The sequence below is a fragment of the Dasypus novemcinctus genome, chromosome 23 (assembly GCF_030445035.2).
Source record: "Dasypus novemcinctus isolate mDasNov1 chromosome 23, mDasNov1.1.hap2, whole genome shotgun sequence".
Lineage (NCBI taxonomy): Eukaryota > Metazoa > Chordata > Mammalia > Cingulata > Dasypodidae > Dasypus > Dasypus novemcinctus.
Genome location: NC_080695.1, coordinates 18,391,759 through 18,409,263, shown reverse-complemented (window position 1 = coordinate 18,409,263; position 17,505 = coordinate 18,391,759). Strand labels below are relative to the sequence as shown.

Here is a 17,505-nt window from a genome sequence, read left to right as displayed (position 1 = left end):
GTTGGCAGTGATCCCAAAGGACCTGGAGGATGGGAATGTATATGGCCCGTGGGAAGGGACTGAGGCAATACCCCTCTCCAACCCCCTCACCACCACCACCAGGCCATCAACTTCCTCAGGCCCAACACTGGCCAGGAAGGAAAGGGCCATTCGGTGGCTGACAGCAGGCACCGACCTGACACCTGAGAGGCTGGACCCTGTCCACCTCACATGCCCTCTAACCCGGGTGCCCTCCTAAAGCCCTGCCCTGAGCCCCTCCCCACCCTGAGCCAAGACCCTCTGGCCCTGCCAATCCCAACCGTGAATGCTAAGGCCTGTCCTATGCCCCAGGTCTAGTCCTCTTAGTGCTTTCTGCAGAACTCGAAGGTGACCACAAGACTCCCTCTCACAGCAGTCTGATAGATGGTCCCCCCCAGTGCAAGACCTGGCCTTCCGGCCACCAGGAGAGGGGAAAAAGGCCCCTGAACCAGAAGCTGTCAAGTTCTGAGACGGACAACAGCCGACGCTGCAGCTCTGCCGGGCTGGTAATGCCTGAAGAGGCCTTAGGCTGGCGGGCACTCCCATGCACCTTCAGCCTGATCCTGACCAGCCTTCCCAACTGATTCTCCTTGATAAATCACCCCTGAATGAAAGGCAGCCGGTGTTCCTTGCAAGCAAAACAGACACTGTCATACATTAAGCCCTTTATGCCAACTCCTGCCTAGTGAATCACTGGATTACCCCTGCAACAGTGGAACTCAAGAAATTTGTTTAGGACAACAGGGCAGAAAATGCCAGAAAACTCCACCAAAAAGTGGTTTATTGCTTTTAGAACAAAACAAAGTACTCTCAGAACTTTCTTCAGTAAAGAAAATACTTTGGGAACTTTTCTAAAATACTACTCTGTCAACTGATGAAGCAGGCACTTCAATATGAAAACCTTCCCAGAGGGGAATGCCTGGGCTGGATGGCAGTTCCCAATCGTGTGGCTCCAGAGCTGTCCCTTGGACACAATTATACTTCAGAAGCGGGGCTTGCGCTTACGGCCAGTGTACTGGGTGTCAGGTCGGACTTCCCTGTGCCAAGAAACGATGGGGGTGGGAAGAACAGAACAGCCTCAGAAAAAAGAACAAAGCCCCTGGGCCCCGCTTCTGATGCAGGGGACACTGCTCAGATTCAGGCCCCAGTACAGGTACTCACTTGCCCTGACGCCTGCGGCGCTCCTTCTTCTCCAGGACCCACTCTCGGCTCTTTCTCACTACCCCCCGCCTTGCAATCCTGTATGGGACCCTGTGCAGGAGATGCAAACTGTGAGTTGATAGGCAGAGCTGCCTGGCCGGCACCAGAGCTCCACTGGCAGGGAAAAATGGCAAGCTTTCCTCCACGCCAAAATGCCTCGGATGGCCCTTTTTTCGAATGCTTCATCTTCCCTTCTTCAACACAAGTCCCCACTGCTAAACACTTGCCCCAATTTTTCACACTACTATTTGCTGGAACCAAAGCTGGTGTTTGGGAGGGGGGGTGTCAAGGTGAGAGGCCCCACTCTCACAGGCATCTTTGTGGGAAATGACTTCTTGTAGGATATGTACCACCTTGTCTGTGAGGCAGGCAGGGGCAAAGCTACTTTGGGGGCAACCCGGGCTAGAACGGGCACACCAGAAAGCCTGGCAGTGCCCAAGGAAAGCCAGAAGCCCCATGCCCAGGGCTGCCACTTCAGGCTGTGGATCGGCCTGGTAAAGACTTTGAGTGGGGGCTCCCCAACCACTACAAATGTCTGAGGTAGGAAAACAAGGCTACCCAGCTCACGGCAACCCTGACGATGATCCTCAAGGGCTGATGTTGGCCTCCAGCCCTGGCTGAGGAGAAAAAGGACTCTTCCTCAACCCCATGGGAGAGAGGCCCTGAGAGTTGGGGGAGCCTGAGCCCCCAAACCACAGCCCCACCTGACAATTAGGACTGAACTGTTTCCAGTATAAATCGTACCTTCACGGGCTGCTTGCCATTTGAGCAACAACCATTTCCTAAACATGCATGGCCCACGGACAGCCAGTTGCTATGAACCGGCCTTGCCCGTGAAGAGCCATGTGGGCAGTGGCCGAGACCACCCACATGAGACAAAGTGAGCACAGAGGCACCACAGAGCTGCTATGGGGGTGCAGAGGAAGGGAGAAGCACACAGGGTGGAAAAGCAATGGACCAGCGATGAGCTGGTACTTCCACAGGCAGAGGGGAAGACTGTATCCCCAGCAGGAAACAATATGTAAAAATAAGGCCTTGTAAAAGGACCGAGGGGCAGGGCAGGGCTGAGGCAGAGCGGCACGAATGCCAGTGAGGGGTCTGTTCTCCCCTTAGCAAGCAGTAGGTAGTCAGGGAATATTTTATAGGAAAAGAATGAAGTGATAGGATCTAGACTTGAGCAGACCCTGGTGACACTCCAGAAAAGGTGGGCGGATGGGGGAAACAGGTATTTTCCAGTGATCACTGGGTCTGATGTGCCAGGTACAAGGCCAGAGGCAGCTGCAAACTTGTGGAGCAGGAGAAGAGGACTGATCCTGAGGAATCTCAACAAGTGGAAGCCCTGGGGACAGAGAAGTGAACAGGGGCAAGATGTGAGCCACGAAAGGAACACTGGGAAGAGTCACTGGGGAAATAAAGGTGTGCCCCAAAACCAGGTACCGAGAGAAGCAAAATGGTGACCAGCAGTGGCCAAAGCCAGAGAGGGGGCCTGAGGATACTCTTCAGATCAGTCAATTAGGAAGACCTGGACTTCCAAGAGAGCAGTTTAGGGGAGTGGTAGGGTAGAGGCCAGGTGGCAAAGATTAAGGAATGGGTGAAACACAGTGGATGAAAAAAAAAAAAAGGTAGATGAGAGATAAATTTGGCAGAAGTTTAAGGAAAAAAAACAACTTTAAATTCACACATTTATTTCAAAGTGGCCTGAATGTGATCAACAGAAGGGACACTGTCAGGAGAAGCCTCTCATCCTCTTTCCACCAGGCAACAGGCTCCTCCCTTTCCCTCCACCGATGGGAAGCAGCAGGAGGAGCTGCCCTGCAGACCAGCCCAGGGTAAGGAGCAGGGCAGGCACCATGGGGTCCTCCACAAACACGCTCTCCAGGCCTCAACATGCCAAAGCAGGCGGTATTGTTTCCCCGTGTCTGAAGAGATGCAGAATGGGGGCTCAGAGGTTAAGTAACTTACCTGAGTTTATAGTTAGGACATGCCACCTATGGACATTAGTGGGAGGACAAGAGGGATCCTAAGACGGATGGAGGGAAGTTATTGTACTTCCTCTGTGTACGAGGTGGGACCACTCCCTGGGAGTGGGGGGGGCGGGCAACAAGTAATGGGTACCTTAGAGGAGAAACATCTAGAACAGCCCCAAATGCCCATGGGAAATGGAAGCTAAGAGGGCCCCGGGATCAGATGGCATAAATCTGTGGTGGACATGAGGCACACACTCACAGCTTTCACCACTGGTGGGCTTTCCAAATTCATTCACTTTCTGCCCAGTTCATCTTCCCCTCTTAAGTGTCTTAAGACTTTTCACTCACATGAACCAGAACTAAGAAACCACCTCCTGGTTCACTCTGTTATAATCTATTGTTCACTCCATTCACTCCACAGATATTGAGCACCGATCGTTAAGAGATATTTTCAATGCCAGTGATATAAAACTCCAGTCCCCACACCAAGTTTGTGTTCTAGTTGAGGATATAGATGATAATCAAGGAGACAAATAAGTATGATCCAGAGCAGTGAGAGGTGCTAGGAGAAAAGAAAGGTCAAGGGAACTTAGTGAAAATACTGAACAGAAAAATGACAAGATCTGATTTGCATTAAAGAAAAGAAGAAAAAGATGAGTCTTGCTGCTGTGCAGAAAATAAACTGAGAGAGGCAAAGAGTGAAAGCAAGGAGCCAAGTCAGTTGGCTATTCAGTAATCCAGGCAAGAGGCAGTGGGGACTTGAACAGGGTAGTGGAGGGCAGGGTCAGAACTGGAGTATACACTGAAGGACATGCTGGGGGACGGGGTGAGATGTAAGGAAAGCCAGAAGTGACTGAGAAGGGTTAAAAAACAGGAGAGGACACTGGAGGGATGAAAACCCTGTGCTGGGTTTTATTTGAGAAGCCTGTGGGACGTTCAGGTGGACACGGAGGAGGCAGAATGAAAAACAGAGATGGGGCTGAGACTGAAGACCTCATCTGGGCAGTTATTAACCTATAGCTGGTACTGAGAGTGGCAGTGAGAGAGAAGGGGTCCAGGCAGGACCCCGGAGTATGCCAGGAAGGGAGCCAACAGAGAACGGCATCCTCAGAAAGGACGGCCATGAGGCTGTGGACACCAGGACAGTGGCCATGGCATCCTTAAGGCCATGTGAGGAAAGTGTTTCAGGAAGGAAATGACTGCAGGCAAGTTAAGAATGGAAAACGAGACTGAGAAGTGACCATAAATTTGACAAGATACAGGTTACTGGTGACCCTAAGAGCAATCTTTCATGTGGTAGAGGCAAGAGTCCAAGAAGTAGAGTGAGAGAATGTAAGAAGAGGAAGCTGCTACCAAGAGAAGCAGATCATCGGGTGGCAGCCAGGAGTTGTTATGGGGTTAAGGGAGGGTCTTATTTTCCAACCCCGAGAAATGGTGCAGGACAAATGGTGCAGGACGTTTGTGTGCTAATGGGAACGGCCCGGGAGAGGGAGAGTCAGAGTCGAGAAGAGGATCCAGGAGAGGACAGGAAGAGCCACCACCACCAGAGCCCAGAGGGGACAGGGTCCAACATGCAGGTGGATGAGGTAGCCTCAGGAAAGGACAAGGAGAGCCTGCAAAGTGTGGCAGTAGGGAAGACAGAGGAAGTGGACATGTGCAGACTCAAAAATAAAGCCAAGCCAATAGCTATGAACCACCAGTCCAAGAATCACTTTAAAATCCAGCTTTTTGAAAATGACAAAATGTCTTACTTGTGACAGTTTGCTTTATAGACAGACAGACAAATAGACAGATAAAGCCAAAATTGCACGGCTGTCCTGACAGCCAGGAGGGCCCCAGCTCTGTGACCCCAGGAGACACTTGGACCAAAGCAAGAGAGAAATGGAGTTGTCCTGCTGCCTCACCTTCTCCTGCTGCCTCACCTTCTCCTGTGCCATGCCTAATACATGTGACAGCAGTGCCCCCTGCCCTAGGCAGGGCTAAGCAATTGCTTTACCTCTCATTAGTGAACGCGGACTCCCTCTCCTCACCTCCATCTGTACATTCGGTCAGGCCCTGTGGAAACCAAAGTGCTCTTAGATGACCCTGGAGACCTCTCACCCACTTGGCCCATCCCTAAGGGCTAGGCACCCAGGCTGGAGTTCCTTCTAACAGGCACAAGGCCCAGCCCCACTAGAAGGAACCAATAATTTTCTGGGACCTGAAAAGCAAGAGGTCCCTGCCTCCGATTCCGATTTTGGTTGGCCAGGCTCTGCACTCCAGAGCTTCAGCCTGCTTTTCTCCCAGCATGCTTCTCAGGTGAGCCCCACAGCCTGAAATCCAAGAGACATGGGCCTGCAAACCCAAGGTCCCCTCACCTTTGGCAGGATGCTCGAAGGCCCAGAAAACAAGCAGAGGTAGAACCTAAAACAAGAATGAGCAACGTGAGGGCTGGACCCATAAAGCCTTGCAGGGAGACCCCAGTCCTCTGCCTCCCTCCCACAAACAGGGGCAGAAAGTGTGTGCCTCCTGCCTGCCTGGGCCCTGATCACCCAGCCCAGCACTGCTCGGGTCCATCCGGTGGCCTGAGGAGCCACACAGCCACCCTCCCTCTTCTTGCCCTTCTCCCCTCACCCAAGAACTCACTTCTTGGCTTTGGCACTGTTGGGGTAGTCCACCACCACGCCGCCAGTGAAGCCGGCCTTTGTGGCCTGGGCCGTGATGAGCTCCAGCTGAGGGGAGAAAAGATTGAGTCAGGCAAGGGAGGCTGGAGGTGCAGACAGCCTCACCTCTGCTCCTGGTAAGAAGCCAGGCAGGTCCCAGGATGGACCTTACCTGCAAGAAGTGGGGGCCTTCTCTATCGCAGACTGCTGCCAATTCTGAGTCCCCAAAAGGCATGAGAAGAACAGTGCAGGCTAAAGCCAGTCATGGCAAACGTCTCTCTTGGGGAATTACGTAACAAAGCAACTCCCCTAATTCTCCCTTTCTAGCCCAGGGGCCCATCTCCCCACTCAAATAAATCTCAGGAAATGAAGAGTCATCAACTGGGAGCCAGTCTCCTCCAGGCTGTCTGTCAAGGCCAGCATACTGCTTATCCTTCCAAGTCTGAACTTCCTAATTCATGGTACTTTACAGGACAACTACTGATGTCCTCCTACCCTCACTCCCCTGCCCCATTTATTTTATGATCAGTAACACCATCCTATCTGTCAGGAGGAAACACACACCCCACCCCACCCCACAACCACAGATGCCACCCTTCTCCCTTAGGACAAGAGGCCAAGGTGCCATCTGAGGCCACAGGGGCCATTCTCAGGTGCTCATTCCTTCATTTCTCACCAAGCAGCATACAGCTCCTTGTCCCGTCACTTCCATCAACAGGATGGCAAGTGAGTGAGGAGGACAGCTACTTGTTCTGGGCACCCTCCCTGCTTCCCTGAACCTCGGGAAGCCAAGGAGCTCACCTGCTCTGCGTTCTCAGGATACAGCTGCAGGACAGCTCGGGCTCCACGGGCCTGCAAACCAACAGAAATGTGGCTGCCTTACAAATACCTCAGGGGTCACTAAATATTCATTCCTAAACATTACTGAACTCCATTACGTGCAAGGCACTGTTCTTAGAGTTGGGGGTGGTCATGGAGCTCCTATTTTAGTGGGGAAGGCAGCGAATTCACGGTAAGTGCCAAAAAGAAATATAAGTTGGGACCAAGGGACAGAAAGTGACAGAGACAGTATAGTTTACTTCTGATTCAAAGAAGGCCTCTCTCTGAGGAACGTGAGCAGAGATTAAATGTAGTGGGGAGCTGTCTATACACCCACACAAGAGAGGAGCCCTGCAGAAGGGGGGACAACTACAGAGGGCCCTGGGACAGGTATGCCAGGAACCTGCTCTCAGGACTTAAGGTGAAGTTCCACACTTTAGGGTGTGAAAGTGGAAGAGACACCCCCATCTATAGGAAATCATCCAAGGTAAGTCAGTGAGGGAAGGCGGACTGAGGAGACCAACAAACACCCAGATCCTTCAAAAAAGGAGAAGACTCATTTTCAGAACTCAGATCCTAATAAATAAATGAAATCATAACACAGTGAAAGACCAGACAAACCTAAGAATACAAGTTGTCTCAGTGGCAAAAAACTACCAGGTCCCCATATGAGGGAAGTGTCAGGATCAAGGGTGGGGGTAGAGTCTGGATGATGTAGCAGTGTGCAAGGTGTTTTCTCCTGTGACCAGAACAACATCCCTGTCCTCACTCTGCTGATGCCATGCCTCCAACAAACTTCTGATCAAAATTCAGGAGAGCAAACACAGGAAACGTCATCCACACAAGTAGGCCCTATTCCAAGGTAGTAAATTGTCTTGGATTTTGACATCAGTGACTTGAGGACCCGGAGAGAGATAACCACAGGTCCTGCCACCCCATGCAGTCCTATGGAAATGGCCTTCCCATGGGAAAACTCTACTTTATCACTCTACCTGCAGGGCAAAGGAGGGACAGGCAGCCAGCTCTCTGATGTCATACTCACCAGAACAGAATAGAGAGAAGAAAAAAAACAGTACAGGCGCTTGGCAGGGACATCAGACTTCTTGTTGGCATTGCAGAGCCATTGCACAGCCGAAATGCTGAAAGGAAAGGGACCTAGTCAGGAAAGGAGGCAACCATGCACCTTGCCGCTGCCTCCCCTCGAGGCTGACACCATCCTCCTGCCCACAGCTCCCTTTCTTAAAAGGTGCAGGTCCCCACGCCCTATCACTTTTCTATAACAGGACCCCACGCAGTATTCAGGTCAGCATTAACTTCCTTGCACCAGGCCCAAGGAAACACGGGCTCAACCTTGTTTCCAAATGCCTCTGAAGTCAATTTACATACTTGGTGTGTCTAGGCTGCCTCTGTCCTTCTAATCCCTGGTTCCCTCCTCCAGTCAAGGGACATGTGCTTTCCAGTCTACACACAAAGCCACTCATTCGCCCTCTCCCCAAGTGCTTCCTTCCCCTGTGTCTGTCAAGTGTCTTCACCGTCCTCGGGCACTTCCTGAGCCTGCTTGCTGGCCTTCCCCTCCTCACTGACATGGACACACATCCAGAGACCCCCACCCTACCCAAGCCACGCTGGTTTTGTCCGACTGCCTCTCCCCACTTTCTGTCCCCCTGCCACATTCCTGGGCCAGCACTCATTACCATCTTGATTGGATGACTTCAACAACCGTCCTTCACCTTAAAACAATCTTCCTAAAATACCGATCAGATTCTGTCATTCCCCAGCTTGAAATTTTTCAACAGCTCCCCACTGTCTCTGTAATAAAGCCCAAATTTCTTAGGCTGGAGTGAAAGCCATTCTAGGAGGCCACCTCACACAATCTCATCTTCTGTGATCTTTCTCACTCATCCCTGCGATCTGATCAGCCTTCTTTACCCACCTACTTCCCTTTTCCCACAGCGCTCCTTCACTCAGAACCCTCTCCTTGCCTCTCCAAATTCCTCCAGCCTTCAAGACACACCCCCAACACCCCCTCCTTCTCATCGCTTTCCTGTGCACTCTGCTCTGCAGAACACTGGCGGGCCCCATGTCCCTCAGGCATACCCCCCACCCTGCTTGATTTTAGCTGCCTGGGTCAGCCACAACTTACCCACCCAATAAACTCTGGTAATTTTTTTTTTTTTTTTTTAAAGATTTGTCTTTTTAATTTACTTCTTTCCCCTTCCCACCCCCTATCCCTATTTGTCTGCTCTCTGTGTCCATTCACTATGTGTTCTTTCTGGTAACTCTTAAAGGCAGGGACTGTGTTTTCTTTTCACATACTCCATAACACCTGTGCAGTATTGTAAGATAGTAAACGGTTGGTGAAAAAAAAAAAGTCCACTATATCAACTCTCCGCTTTACTCTTAAAATGTACAGACCATAACTGCTGATCTTTCATTTTTTGCAGCCTAGAACATCTCACCCAATGATGACAAAAAAACACTTGCTACTCTTGAAACGGTCTTTTTTTCCCCTAACTTGTTCTCAGATGTAAACTATTCCCTTACCTAGAGGGAAATCTCCAAATCCAAATTTCTACTCCTCAAATTTTTGCTCCTATCCCTACCACTCAACTGCCAATCACAAGTAACAAGCTCCAACTTCTTCCTTCATTAAACAAGACACTACACCCAGTGCTACATAGACCTTACTACAGAAGACAAGGAAAAACTTCCCATTCCTAACAGTAACCTCAATTTTCTAAGAGCTGTTATCAAGTTACTATGTACACACCCAAAACTCAAGTTACTTGACTCTGGCCACCTAGAAAGGTCTACGCCACTGTAGAGACTGAAAAGTCCAGGCTGCTCTCACCTCCGAGTTCTTAAAACCGACGGCAACAAGAGGGCTGCCGGGGCTCAGAGGCCCCCCACACACGTGCCTGCTCACAAAGCGGACGAACCCAGACCGGTGGTACCTGAACCTGGCAGTGCAGACAGACCACCGCAGGCAGTTTTGAAATACCAAAAATATACATATTCCTCGGCTTTATTCTGGCCTTCCAAATCTGAAAATCGCAGGAGACATCTACTTTGAAGCAGCCTGTGTGATTCTGTTATACGTCCAGGGTTGGGAGGCGTGGGTCTAGGAGACTAAAAACAGGAAGCCAAGACTCACCTGATACAGCCGTCAAAGGAACCTGGTTTGAAAGGGATGCCCTGGCCCATGTCCCCCAAAAGCAGGTCTCCCTCCGTGTCTCGGTCCAGTGCCGCATCTATATCGGAGAAGAGGAAGTCAAGGAAAGAGCTGGCTTCACCCACAAGATTAACCCATCCCTGTGCCAAATGGGACACACTCACCCAGCATGGCAGGGCTGATGTCAATGCCCACCCAATAGTGCCCTTCATCTGAGAGATAATCTCCACTCAGCCCAGAGCCGCAGCTGGAAGGCAAACCAAACAGAACCCTCATCATGAGCAGCAAAGACAGACACTCCTCCTGGACCATCTGACCCAGCCCCAGGAGCTTACCCAATATCCAACAGGTAACAGGGCTCACCCTCGGACAGACAAAGGAGCTCTAATGCTCGCCCAGCCATCTTGGTCTGGACATCAATTATCCGGGAGCTGGCAAGGCAGAAACACAAGTGACTGGTAAAGAAGCGCTGGGCTAATACTTTCCCCAGAATCCCCAGACAAAAAAAGGCAAGGAAAGAAAAAAGGAACAATTATCCCGAGGTTCCCCTTCCTGATTCCTTCGCCTGGTAGTTTTAATTTGGGATCAACAAACTCAACCTCAGCTACTTAAAAGTAACCCCAAAAGTCCACATTATAAAACATCTTATTTACTTATTTATTTATTTTAGGAGGTACTGGGGATTGAACCCAGGACCTCGTACATGAGAAGCAGGCACTCAACCACTGAGCTACATTTGTTCCCCAGCAACATGTTATTTTGCTGTGACACAAATTATAACTGTGGAAACAGACGTGGCTCAACTGATAGAGCGTCCGCCTACCATATGGAGGGTCCAGGGTTCAATCCTCTGGGCTTCCTGGCTTGTGTGGCAAGCTGGCCCACACGCGGTGCTGCCATGCGGAAGGAGTGCCATGCCACGGGCAAGGAGTCCACCCCACAAGGAGAGCTACCCCGCCTGAGAAAAGCGCAGCCCGCCCAGGAGTGGTGCTACACATGTGGAGAGCTGACACAGCAAGATGACACAACAAAAAAGACACAGCTTCCCAGTGCCGCCTGACAATGCAAGCAGACTCAGAACACACAGCGAATGGACACAGAGAGCAGACCATGGGGGGAAGGGGAAAAAAATAAATAAATCTTAAAAAAAAAAAAACTGTACTAGCAGCAGAGATGGTATGAAGGGAGCAAATCACTTAAGTAATGACCAACCACTGGGTACCTGCAACTCTATCAGGCTTTGATGCTTCTTTATTACTTGTTAAAAATATTTTTGGGGTAAAGAACTATCCACCACAATTCTCTTATATATAAGAATGCTTTTACACAGAAATCTACAGCAGTGCTATCCATGAGAAATATAATGCAAGCCACAGTACTTTCTAATAGCCATGGCTAAAAAAAAATTAAATAGGTAAAACTAATTTTATTAATAGCCTACTTAACCCAGTATGCTCCAAAATACTATTTCAACACATTATCAATATAAAATTACCAATAATCTATTTTACAGTTTCTTCATACTAAGCAATTCAGATGAGCCAAGTTTCATAGATGGCTATTGGCTAGCACACTGGACAGAGTAAGTCTGTGTTATAAAATATCTGGCCTTCCTCTTGACATAGAGGTGCAATGGACACAACCAATCCAATGTCCACATAGAAAAGGTGGCATTGGATTGAGAAAAGTGGACATGATGGCTGATGGGTATGGGGAAAGGCAGGAAGATATGAGAGGTGGAGGCGTCTTTGGGACATGGAGCTGCCCTGGATGGTGCTTCAGGGGCAATCACCGGACATTGTAAATCCTCACAGGGCCCACTGGATGGAATGGGGGAGAGTGTGGGCCATGGTGTGAACCGTTGACCATGGGGTGCGGGGGTGCCCAGAGATGTACTTGCCAAATGCAATGGCTGTGTCATGATGATGGGAGGGAGTGTTGCTGGGGGGGGGGGAGAGGTGGGGTGGGGGTGGTAGGGTTCAATGGGACCTCATATATATATATATTTTTAATGTAATATTATTACAAAGTCAATTAAAAAAATAATTTAAAAAAAAAAAAGATACCAAAAATAAAAATGAGGTGCTACTACACAAAAAAAAAAAAAAAAAAAAAATATCTGGCCTTCGCAAGATAAAGGCAAAGAACCACATATAGTTCTCAATGCCCAAGGTTTACCACAGAGCTCAGCAGCTAGAATAGAGTTTATTTGCTACTAAGGGCAATGGGCCTGAGATTTTCACTGACCCTGTCTTGAAAAGAAGAGAATGGATATCGAGATTTTTCTGCAGAGCAGTGGATTGGAAAGGGCAGCCTTGGAAGAGCTTGCTCTAGCCCAGAGGTTCTTAGCCTTTTTTGTCCACAGACCCCTTTGCCAGTCAAGTGAAAACCACAGACCCCTTACTAAGTCCACACTATACTGTGCATTATTTAATATAGAATCACACCCACACGTACCCACAAGAATGCTTTTTTAAATTTAAATTCAAGCTCCCAGACCCTTTAAGAACCCCTGCTCTAGCCCTTACCTGCAAAATCACTTTGTACTTACACAACTAACCTCTATGAAATTCAGATACCGACTTCAACGGTGCATTTATTTCCCACCCACCAATAATACTGTCCCCTTACTAAGATCCTTACACTCCACTGCCCACTCGAGCACATGCTTAAAAACAAGTTACCGCGTTAAACTTTGAAAATCGCCTGGGAAGCGGGTCTGCTCACCCCCGTTTTAATGATGAGGTTACTGAAGGAGGCCCAGAGGAGGTTCGGGGGTTTATTTAAAGTTGCCTCTGCCAGAAAGTCTAGTAAATGGGATCAACCCGGGGCCCCCTTTCCCGCCACCCCCCAATTCGATGTGCCTTCCACGCACGGCCCGCATTCTGGGCCTCGCCAGCCACTCGCCCGCTCCCCGCCCCCGATGCCGCGCGGCCGCCAGGCTCCCCTCACTTGCGCACGTATTTCCGGGCTTCATTCTGGTTGTAAAACTGGGACAAAGAGAAAAAGAGAGAAAATTATGAGAGGAATCGAGACGCTGTGGCTCTGGATGAGGAAACAGGGCTGCCCGCCGGCCACAGGACTCACCAGCTCCGGGGGGCCGCTGTGCTCCGGCCTCCGCCCGCGACACGCCATGCCCACGCCTCAGAAGCACCACCCGCCGGGCGTGCTGCTCGTGGTTCTTCAGCCTGGCGACTGCCGTGTCTTGCGCGTGCTCCACCCCTCTCCCCGCCCTCTCTCTACTTGATTGGCTGCCAGGCCGACGCGCCGCCACCAACCCGCGCCTCCCATTGGCCAGTCATTCTGCACCGTCTTCCGGGCCTATTCAAGATGGCTGCCAAGCGCGATCTGAGGTGGTCGCGGGTGTTACTGTGGCGGTTGTGGCAGGCCCCGGGAACGTCACCAAATCTGGGATGGAGTCTGGGCCTGGGAGCGAGGACTTGTTCCCGGGGCGACGGCCCCTACTCGCGCACGGAGTTCTATGAGCTGCTCGGCGTCCCCTCCACGGCCACGCAAGCGCAAATCAAGGCGGCCTACTACCGGCAAAGCTTTCTCTACCACCCGGACCGCAACTCGGGAAACGCCGCGGCTGCCGAGCGCTTCACGCGCATCTCCCAGGCCTACGTGGTGCTGGGCAGTGCCACCCTCCGTCGCAAGTATGACCGAGGCCTGCTCAGCGACCAGGACCTGCGCGGACCCGGCGTCCGGCCCTCCGGGAGGACCGCGGCGGACGTTGGCTCGCCCCGCAATCCGCCGGCTTCCTCTGGCGCCCAGAACCGGGATCGGGCCGCGCCGGGCGCCAACCGCACCATGTTCGATTTTGATGCCTTCTATCAGGCACACTACGGAGAACAGCTGGAGCGCGAGCGGCGCCTGCGGGCCCGGCGCGAGGCCTTCCGCAAGCAACAGGAGGCCAGGGCCAAGAAGGGCTACCGCTGGGACGAGACCCGAGACACGGCTTTGGTTTTGCTTCTCCTCGCAGTCTTTGTCATAATCAACTTTCGTGTTTAATCGGAGAGAGGAGGGAAGGGGAGCAGCCCCCAGCCAGCCTATCCTGTCTACTGAAGCCTGTGTCTTCCCTAGTCTACCTCTGCTGGGGGTCCGAAGGAATTGATCTCCCCCTCCTCTCCCCGATCTGCCCAGCTTAGCCCTTGAGCTGCACGTCCCGCCCCTACGGCCCAGAAAAGGCGGCTTTCCGATGCATATGAAAGAGGGCCCAAGACTAACGGTTCCGAAAGGAAAGGCGGGGCGTGAAGGGTCAGAGAAGGGTTTTCTGGAGTCCCCTGGGTGTCTACTTCCAGAGGTTGCCTCCTGATGTTGCCAACTTCTGGAACACTTGCTCCGGCTATATTGTGAAGCCCTGAGCAAGAATTATCTCTTGCAACCCCACATGTATACCTTGGGGCTCCTCTGTAACCTTGAAATCGTGCCATATGACCACTTGTTGGCCTCCAAAAGAAAAATCCTGGGGTTGTGTGACTCTTGTCTTTCTGTGCGTTCCCCAAGCCGCAGGTGAGAGACCTAATCGGGGTAAGAATGAGATGTGTGGGAACCTTGCCATTCCTCTCTTGTTGGCCCCAGACCCCACTCCCCCTCCTGTTGGTGGCATATGGGAGTGGAAAAACGAGGTCATCAAGCATAAGGAATGAGTGTTCCTGTACCCATATTTATCTAAAGTGTGACCTTGGAGAAGTTGCCATGGGCGTGAAGGCAGAGGAATAAATCACCTGCTCTCAAGGTCCGCCCAGCTTTACGTTCTGTAGTTCTGATGGCTTCACTGATTGTAACATGACGCCAGCAGGGCCAGCCGGGTTCACCTATGGGGCCGTGCTTATCACCGCTTTACCAGCCAGTTCCATTGCTGGCTACGCAGCCCATCCTCATCAAGAAATAGGGCAGTAAACTCATAGCTTGAGTTTCCTGCATGTGGCCCAGCCTTCTATTTGGCTTGGGAAAGTGGGGGTTGAGAGCAGACAGGACAGGAATATGCCTCTGACGGGAGGCTTGCTGGCCAAGGTGGAAACTAGGGTCCTTATTCAGAGCTGGCTGCAGGGCGCTCTCTCTCTCTCTCTCTCTCATCACTGCTAAGTAAGCAGTTGGTCATCTCTTGGTGATGGGGAACAGGTTGGCTGTGAGAGTGTAGGTGCCCAAGTGTATATGCACTAGGCCTGGTTGTAAGCTGTGGGATGGGAGAACTTGCAAGGGGTCTACAGCAAGGGTGAGGCCCTAACATCTAGGGTCTAGTCAAACACCAATTCCTCACTCAGTCTTTTGCGTAAAATCCTTGTATAAATTGGGATAAACCCGTAGCTAGTCCAGTGTGGTCTCTTGGAAACCATTTGATTCTCTCTAGCCTTGGAGGTCAGGAGCAGGCTCCTAGCCACGGCTTGCAGGGACCACGGTGATTCCGTTGTAAAGATTTGAGGCTGCCCTGGTTCAGGCGTATGTGGCTCAGCCAGTCTTGATTTATGGGGGGAGAGAACATGGACTTTGAAAAAGAACATTTACTGTTACGTTTCATATTTGGAAAACAGGAGGGAAAGTCTGCTCTATGAAATACAAACTGCAGGAAGTAGAGCTTAGCAAAATGTGCAAAAGTTAGTGATTCTCAGCCAAGGGGATAGGGCATTGAAGTAGAAGGCCTTGGGCCAAGAACGTTTTTCTATCAAAAGAGGTTGGCATTTTTTTCGTTTTTGAGTTTAAACACTGTGCTCTGTAATTCCTGGGACCTTTCTCATTGGCCCCTTGACATAGACCTTTCAAGATTGTTTTCTCTCAGTGAAGATCAGAATCAAGAACATTCCCTAGGGCCCCAGAACCTGAAGGCAGACAGTTCCAGAAGCTTCCAGGCACGGGGAGGACCCAGACTACCTCAAACTTCCTGAACATTCCATGCACTTCTAAACAGGGTGGTCAATAAAATTTATTAACCATCCAACTCTAAGCCTCCCCCATTGTCCAAAACTAGACCACTCCACATGCCAGGGCCGAAGACTGATGAGCCCTGCTCTGTACCTCCTTAAAACAGTCTGGGCTCTTCGTGGAAGATGAGGCATGTGGGAGAACCTCTAAAGGACCACATCTGGTTCCCACATCTTTTCTCCCAGTCCTTTCCTTATAATATTGCCCTGGTTCTTTCTTTCTGTGATTTTTGCCTGCTCTGGACATTAGCCCCTGCCTTCTAGGGGTTGTCCTCAGTTCCTAATAGTGGAGGCAGATGTGTCCCCCACCTTAAGCCTCTTCTGCATTTGGTCACAAAACAAAACTCCCTGGAAGCTTGGGAGGCCAGGGCAAGAGGGGCCCAGCCTGCCCCAGGCTGTGTGGTCACTGGGAGGGGGGTGGGGGTGCAAGTACCAGGCTGAGTGAGCAGCAGGCATGGGTCCTGATGGGGAGACACAGGCAGCAAGACAGCAATCACAGTCTAGGCAATTGTTGCTCTTGTTTTTGGATTTGATCAGGACTTTGTTTTCTTCATCCTAAGCCAAATCGTGTTTTCCCTGTGTTGCCCTTTATTTATTGCTGGATAAAATGACCCTTCACAGATCCCAGTGTTGAGGGAATAGGGCTTCCTACTTCCTTCTGAAGTTCTGGCGTTCCATTCACTAGATGCACCTTTTCCTCTGTAATGGTCCCAGTATGAGCCAAGATTATCAATGAGATTAATCTTTGGCCAGAGTTGTCCATTCAGTCATGACCTGATTGACTCTGAAGGTTGCTATAGCCACAGGCTAATGGTCAAGACACCAAAGTGGACCCCAAGTGAATGGCCCTGGGAAATGGGAGGGGCCTGTCTCAGGCCTTTGGGCTTCCTGAAAGTTACACAGGCCCAGCAAAGAGAGGCCAAGAGAAGGCACAAGATTGTAAGTGGTGATGCTACTTCAGTCTACTCTCTCTTGAATCTCATAGTGCTAGAAAATTGGGCAGTTCCTCTGCCCTGTGAAGAGCAGGATCATGGGGGAAGACCTGCCTTGCCTGCCCTCAGTAGCTTGTTCTCAGGCCCTGCTTGGAGCCCTGGCAGCCATGGAGTTTGTGCCAAGTGGACCTCTGTTAAGATGACAGTGAGAGTTGAGTCTGGACTGCGTGACCTCATATATACCACACCCCTGAGAAGCCAGTACCCCAGAGTAACTCTCACCTCTGTCCTGAGGCCAGTCTCCTAATGCTGCCCTGCTCCTCGGGCCTTGTGGTAGTCTTCAGGTGGCCTGGCCCTGGCATCCTGCCTTTGCCCCTTCAACATTCTCTCCCTCAGTCCTGGGAGGCCTATTTCAGGAGGCCCAAGAGCAGATTTGTGGCTCACAGGCCACAGACAACCTGTAAACAATGCTTGACTGCCCCTATGTCTTAAAATAACTTTAGCCAACATTCAAAAATTGGGAGACTTCACATAAAATCTAGATATCTAACTTCTCTCAGATGATGAGAAAATGTGCCACCTTTGAGCTCATGTGCAGGCATTACCACTGTAGGAGAAGCTGAGTCACATCTGCCCTCTTAGGACATTGCTCCTCAGTTCACTGCACTACCCACCAATAAAGGCAAAGTGTAAAGGGCTGCTTTATCTACATGTTAGCACCCTTTTTATCACAGGAGAGAAATACTTCTCTCTGCCCCATGTCTATCACTAGGGAAAACAAAAAAAGGATGGTGTATTTCTTGGTAGAAATGGTCTGCTCTTCTTTGTGTCGCC

The 17,505-nt window shown here is 50.8% G+C and overlaps 2 protein-coding genes and 1 non-coding gene across 4 annotated transcripts; 1 reads left to right on the top strand and 2 right to left on the bottom strand.

Moving 5' to 3' along the window:
* Window positions 1-782: 782 nt before the first annotated feature.
* On the bottom strand, window positions 783-13,839 carry BUD23 (BUD23 rRNA methyltransferase and ribosome maturation factor). Of its 2 annotated transcripts, XM_004450929.5 has the most exons (12): window positions 12,906-13,839; window positions 12,771-12,808; window positions 10,154-10,249; window positions 9,983-10,065; window positions 9,801-9,897; window positions 7,689-7,785; window positions 6,629-6,679; window positions 5,811-5,896; window positions 5,543-5,588; window positions 5,182-5,240; window positions 1,180-1,269; window positions 783-1,055 (listed from the first exon to the last, which is right to left on the bottom strand). In XM_004450929.5, exons 1-12 carry the CDS (start codon window positions 12,951-12,953, stop codon window positions 1,001-1,003), a joined length of 846 nt encoding a protein of 281 aa, XP_004450986.1. In that variant the 5' UTR covers window positions 12,954-13,839; the 3' UTR covers window positions 783-1,000. The 2 variants fall into 2 exon arrangements, with proteins under 2 accessions (XP_004450986.1, XP_012377822.1); XM_012522368.4 differs by lacking the exons at window positions 783-1,055; window positions 1,180-1,269 and adding an exon at window positions 1,747-3,137.
* On the bottom strand, window positions 1,748-1,880 carry LOC111762452 (small Cajal body-specific RNA 20). Its single transcript, XR_002795560.1, has one exon. It is a non-coding gene; the product is annotated as a small Cajal body-specific RNA 20 (non-coding RNA).
* DNAJC30 (DnaJ heat shock protein family (Hsp40) member C30) lies at window positions 13,149-15,429 on the top strand. The gene has a single exon (XM_004450927.5). It carries the CDS (start codon window positions 13,149-13,151, stop codon window positions 13,827-13,829), a length of 681 nt encoding a protein of 226 aa, XP_004450984.1. The 3' UTR covers window positions 13,830-15,429.
* Window positions 15,430-17,505: the final 2,076 nt, after the last annotated feature.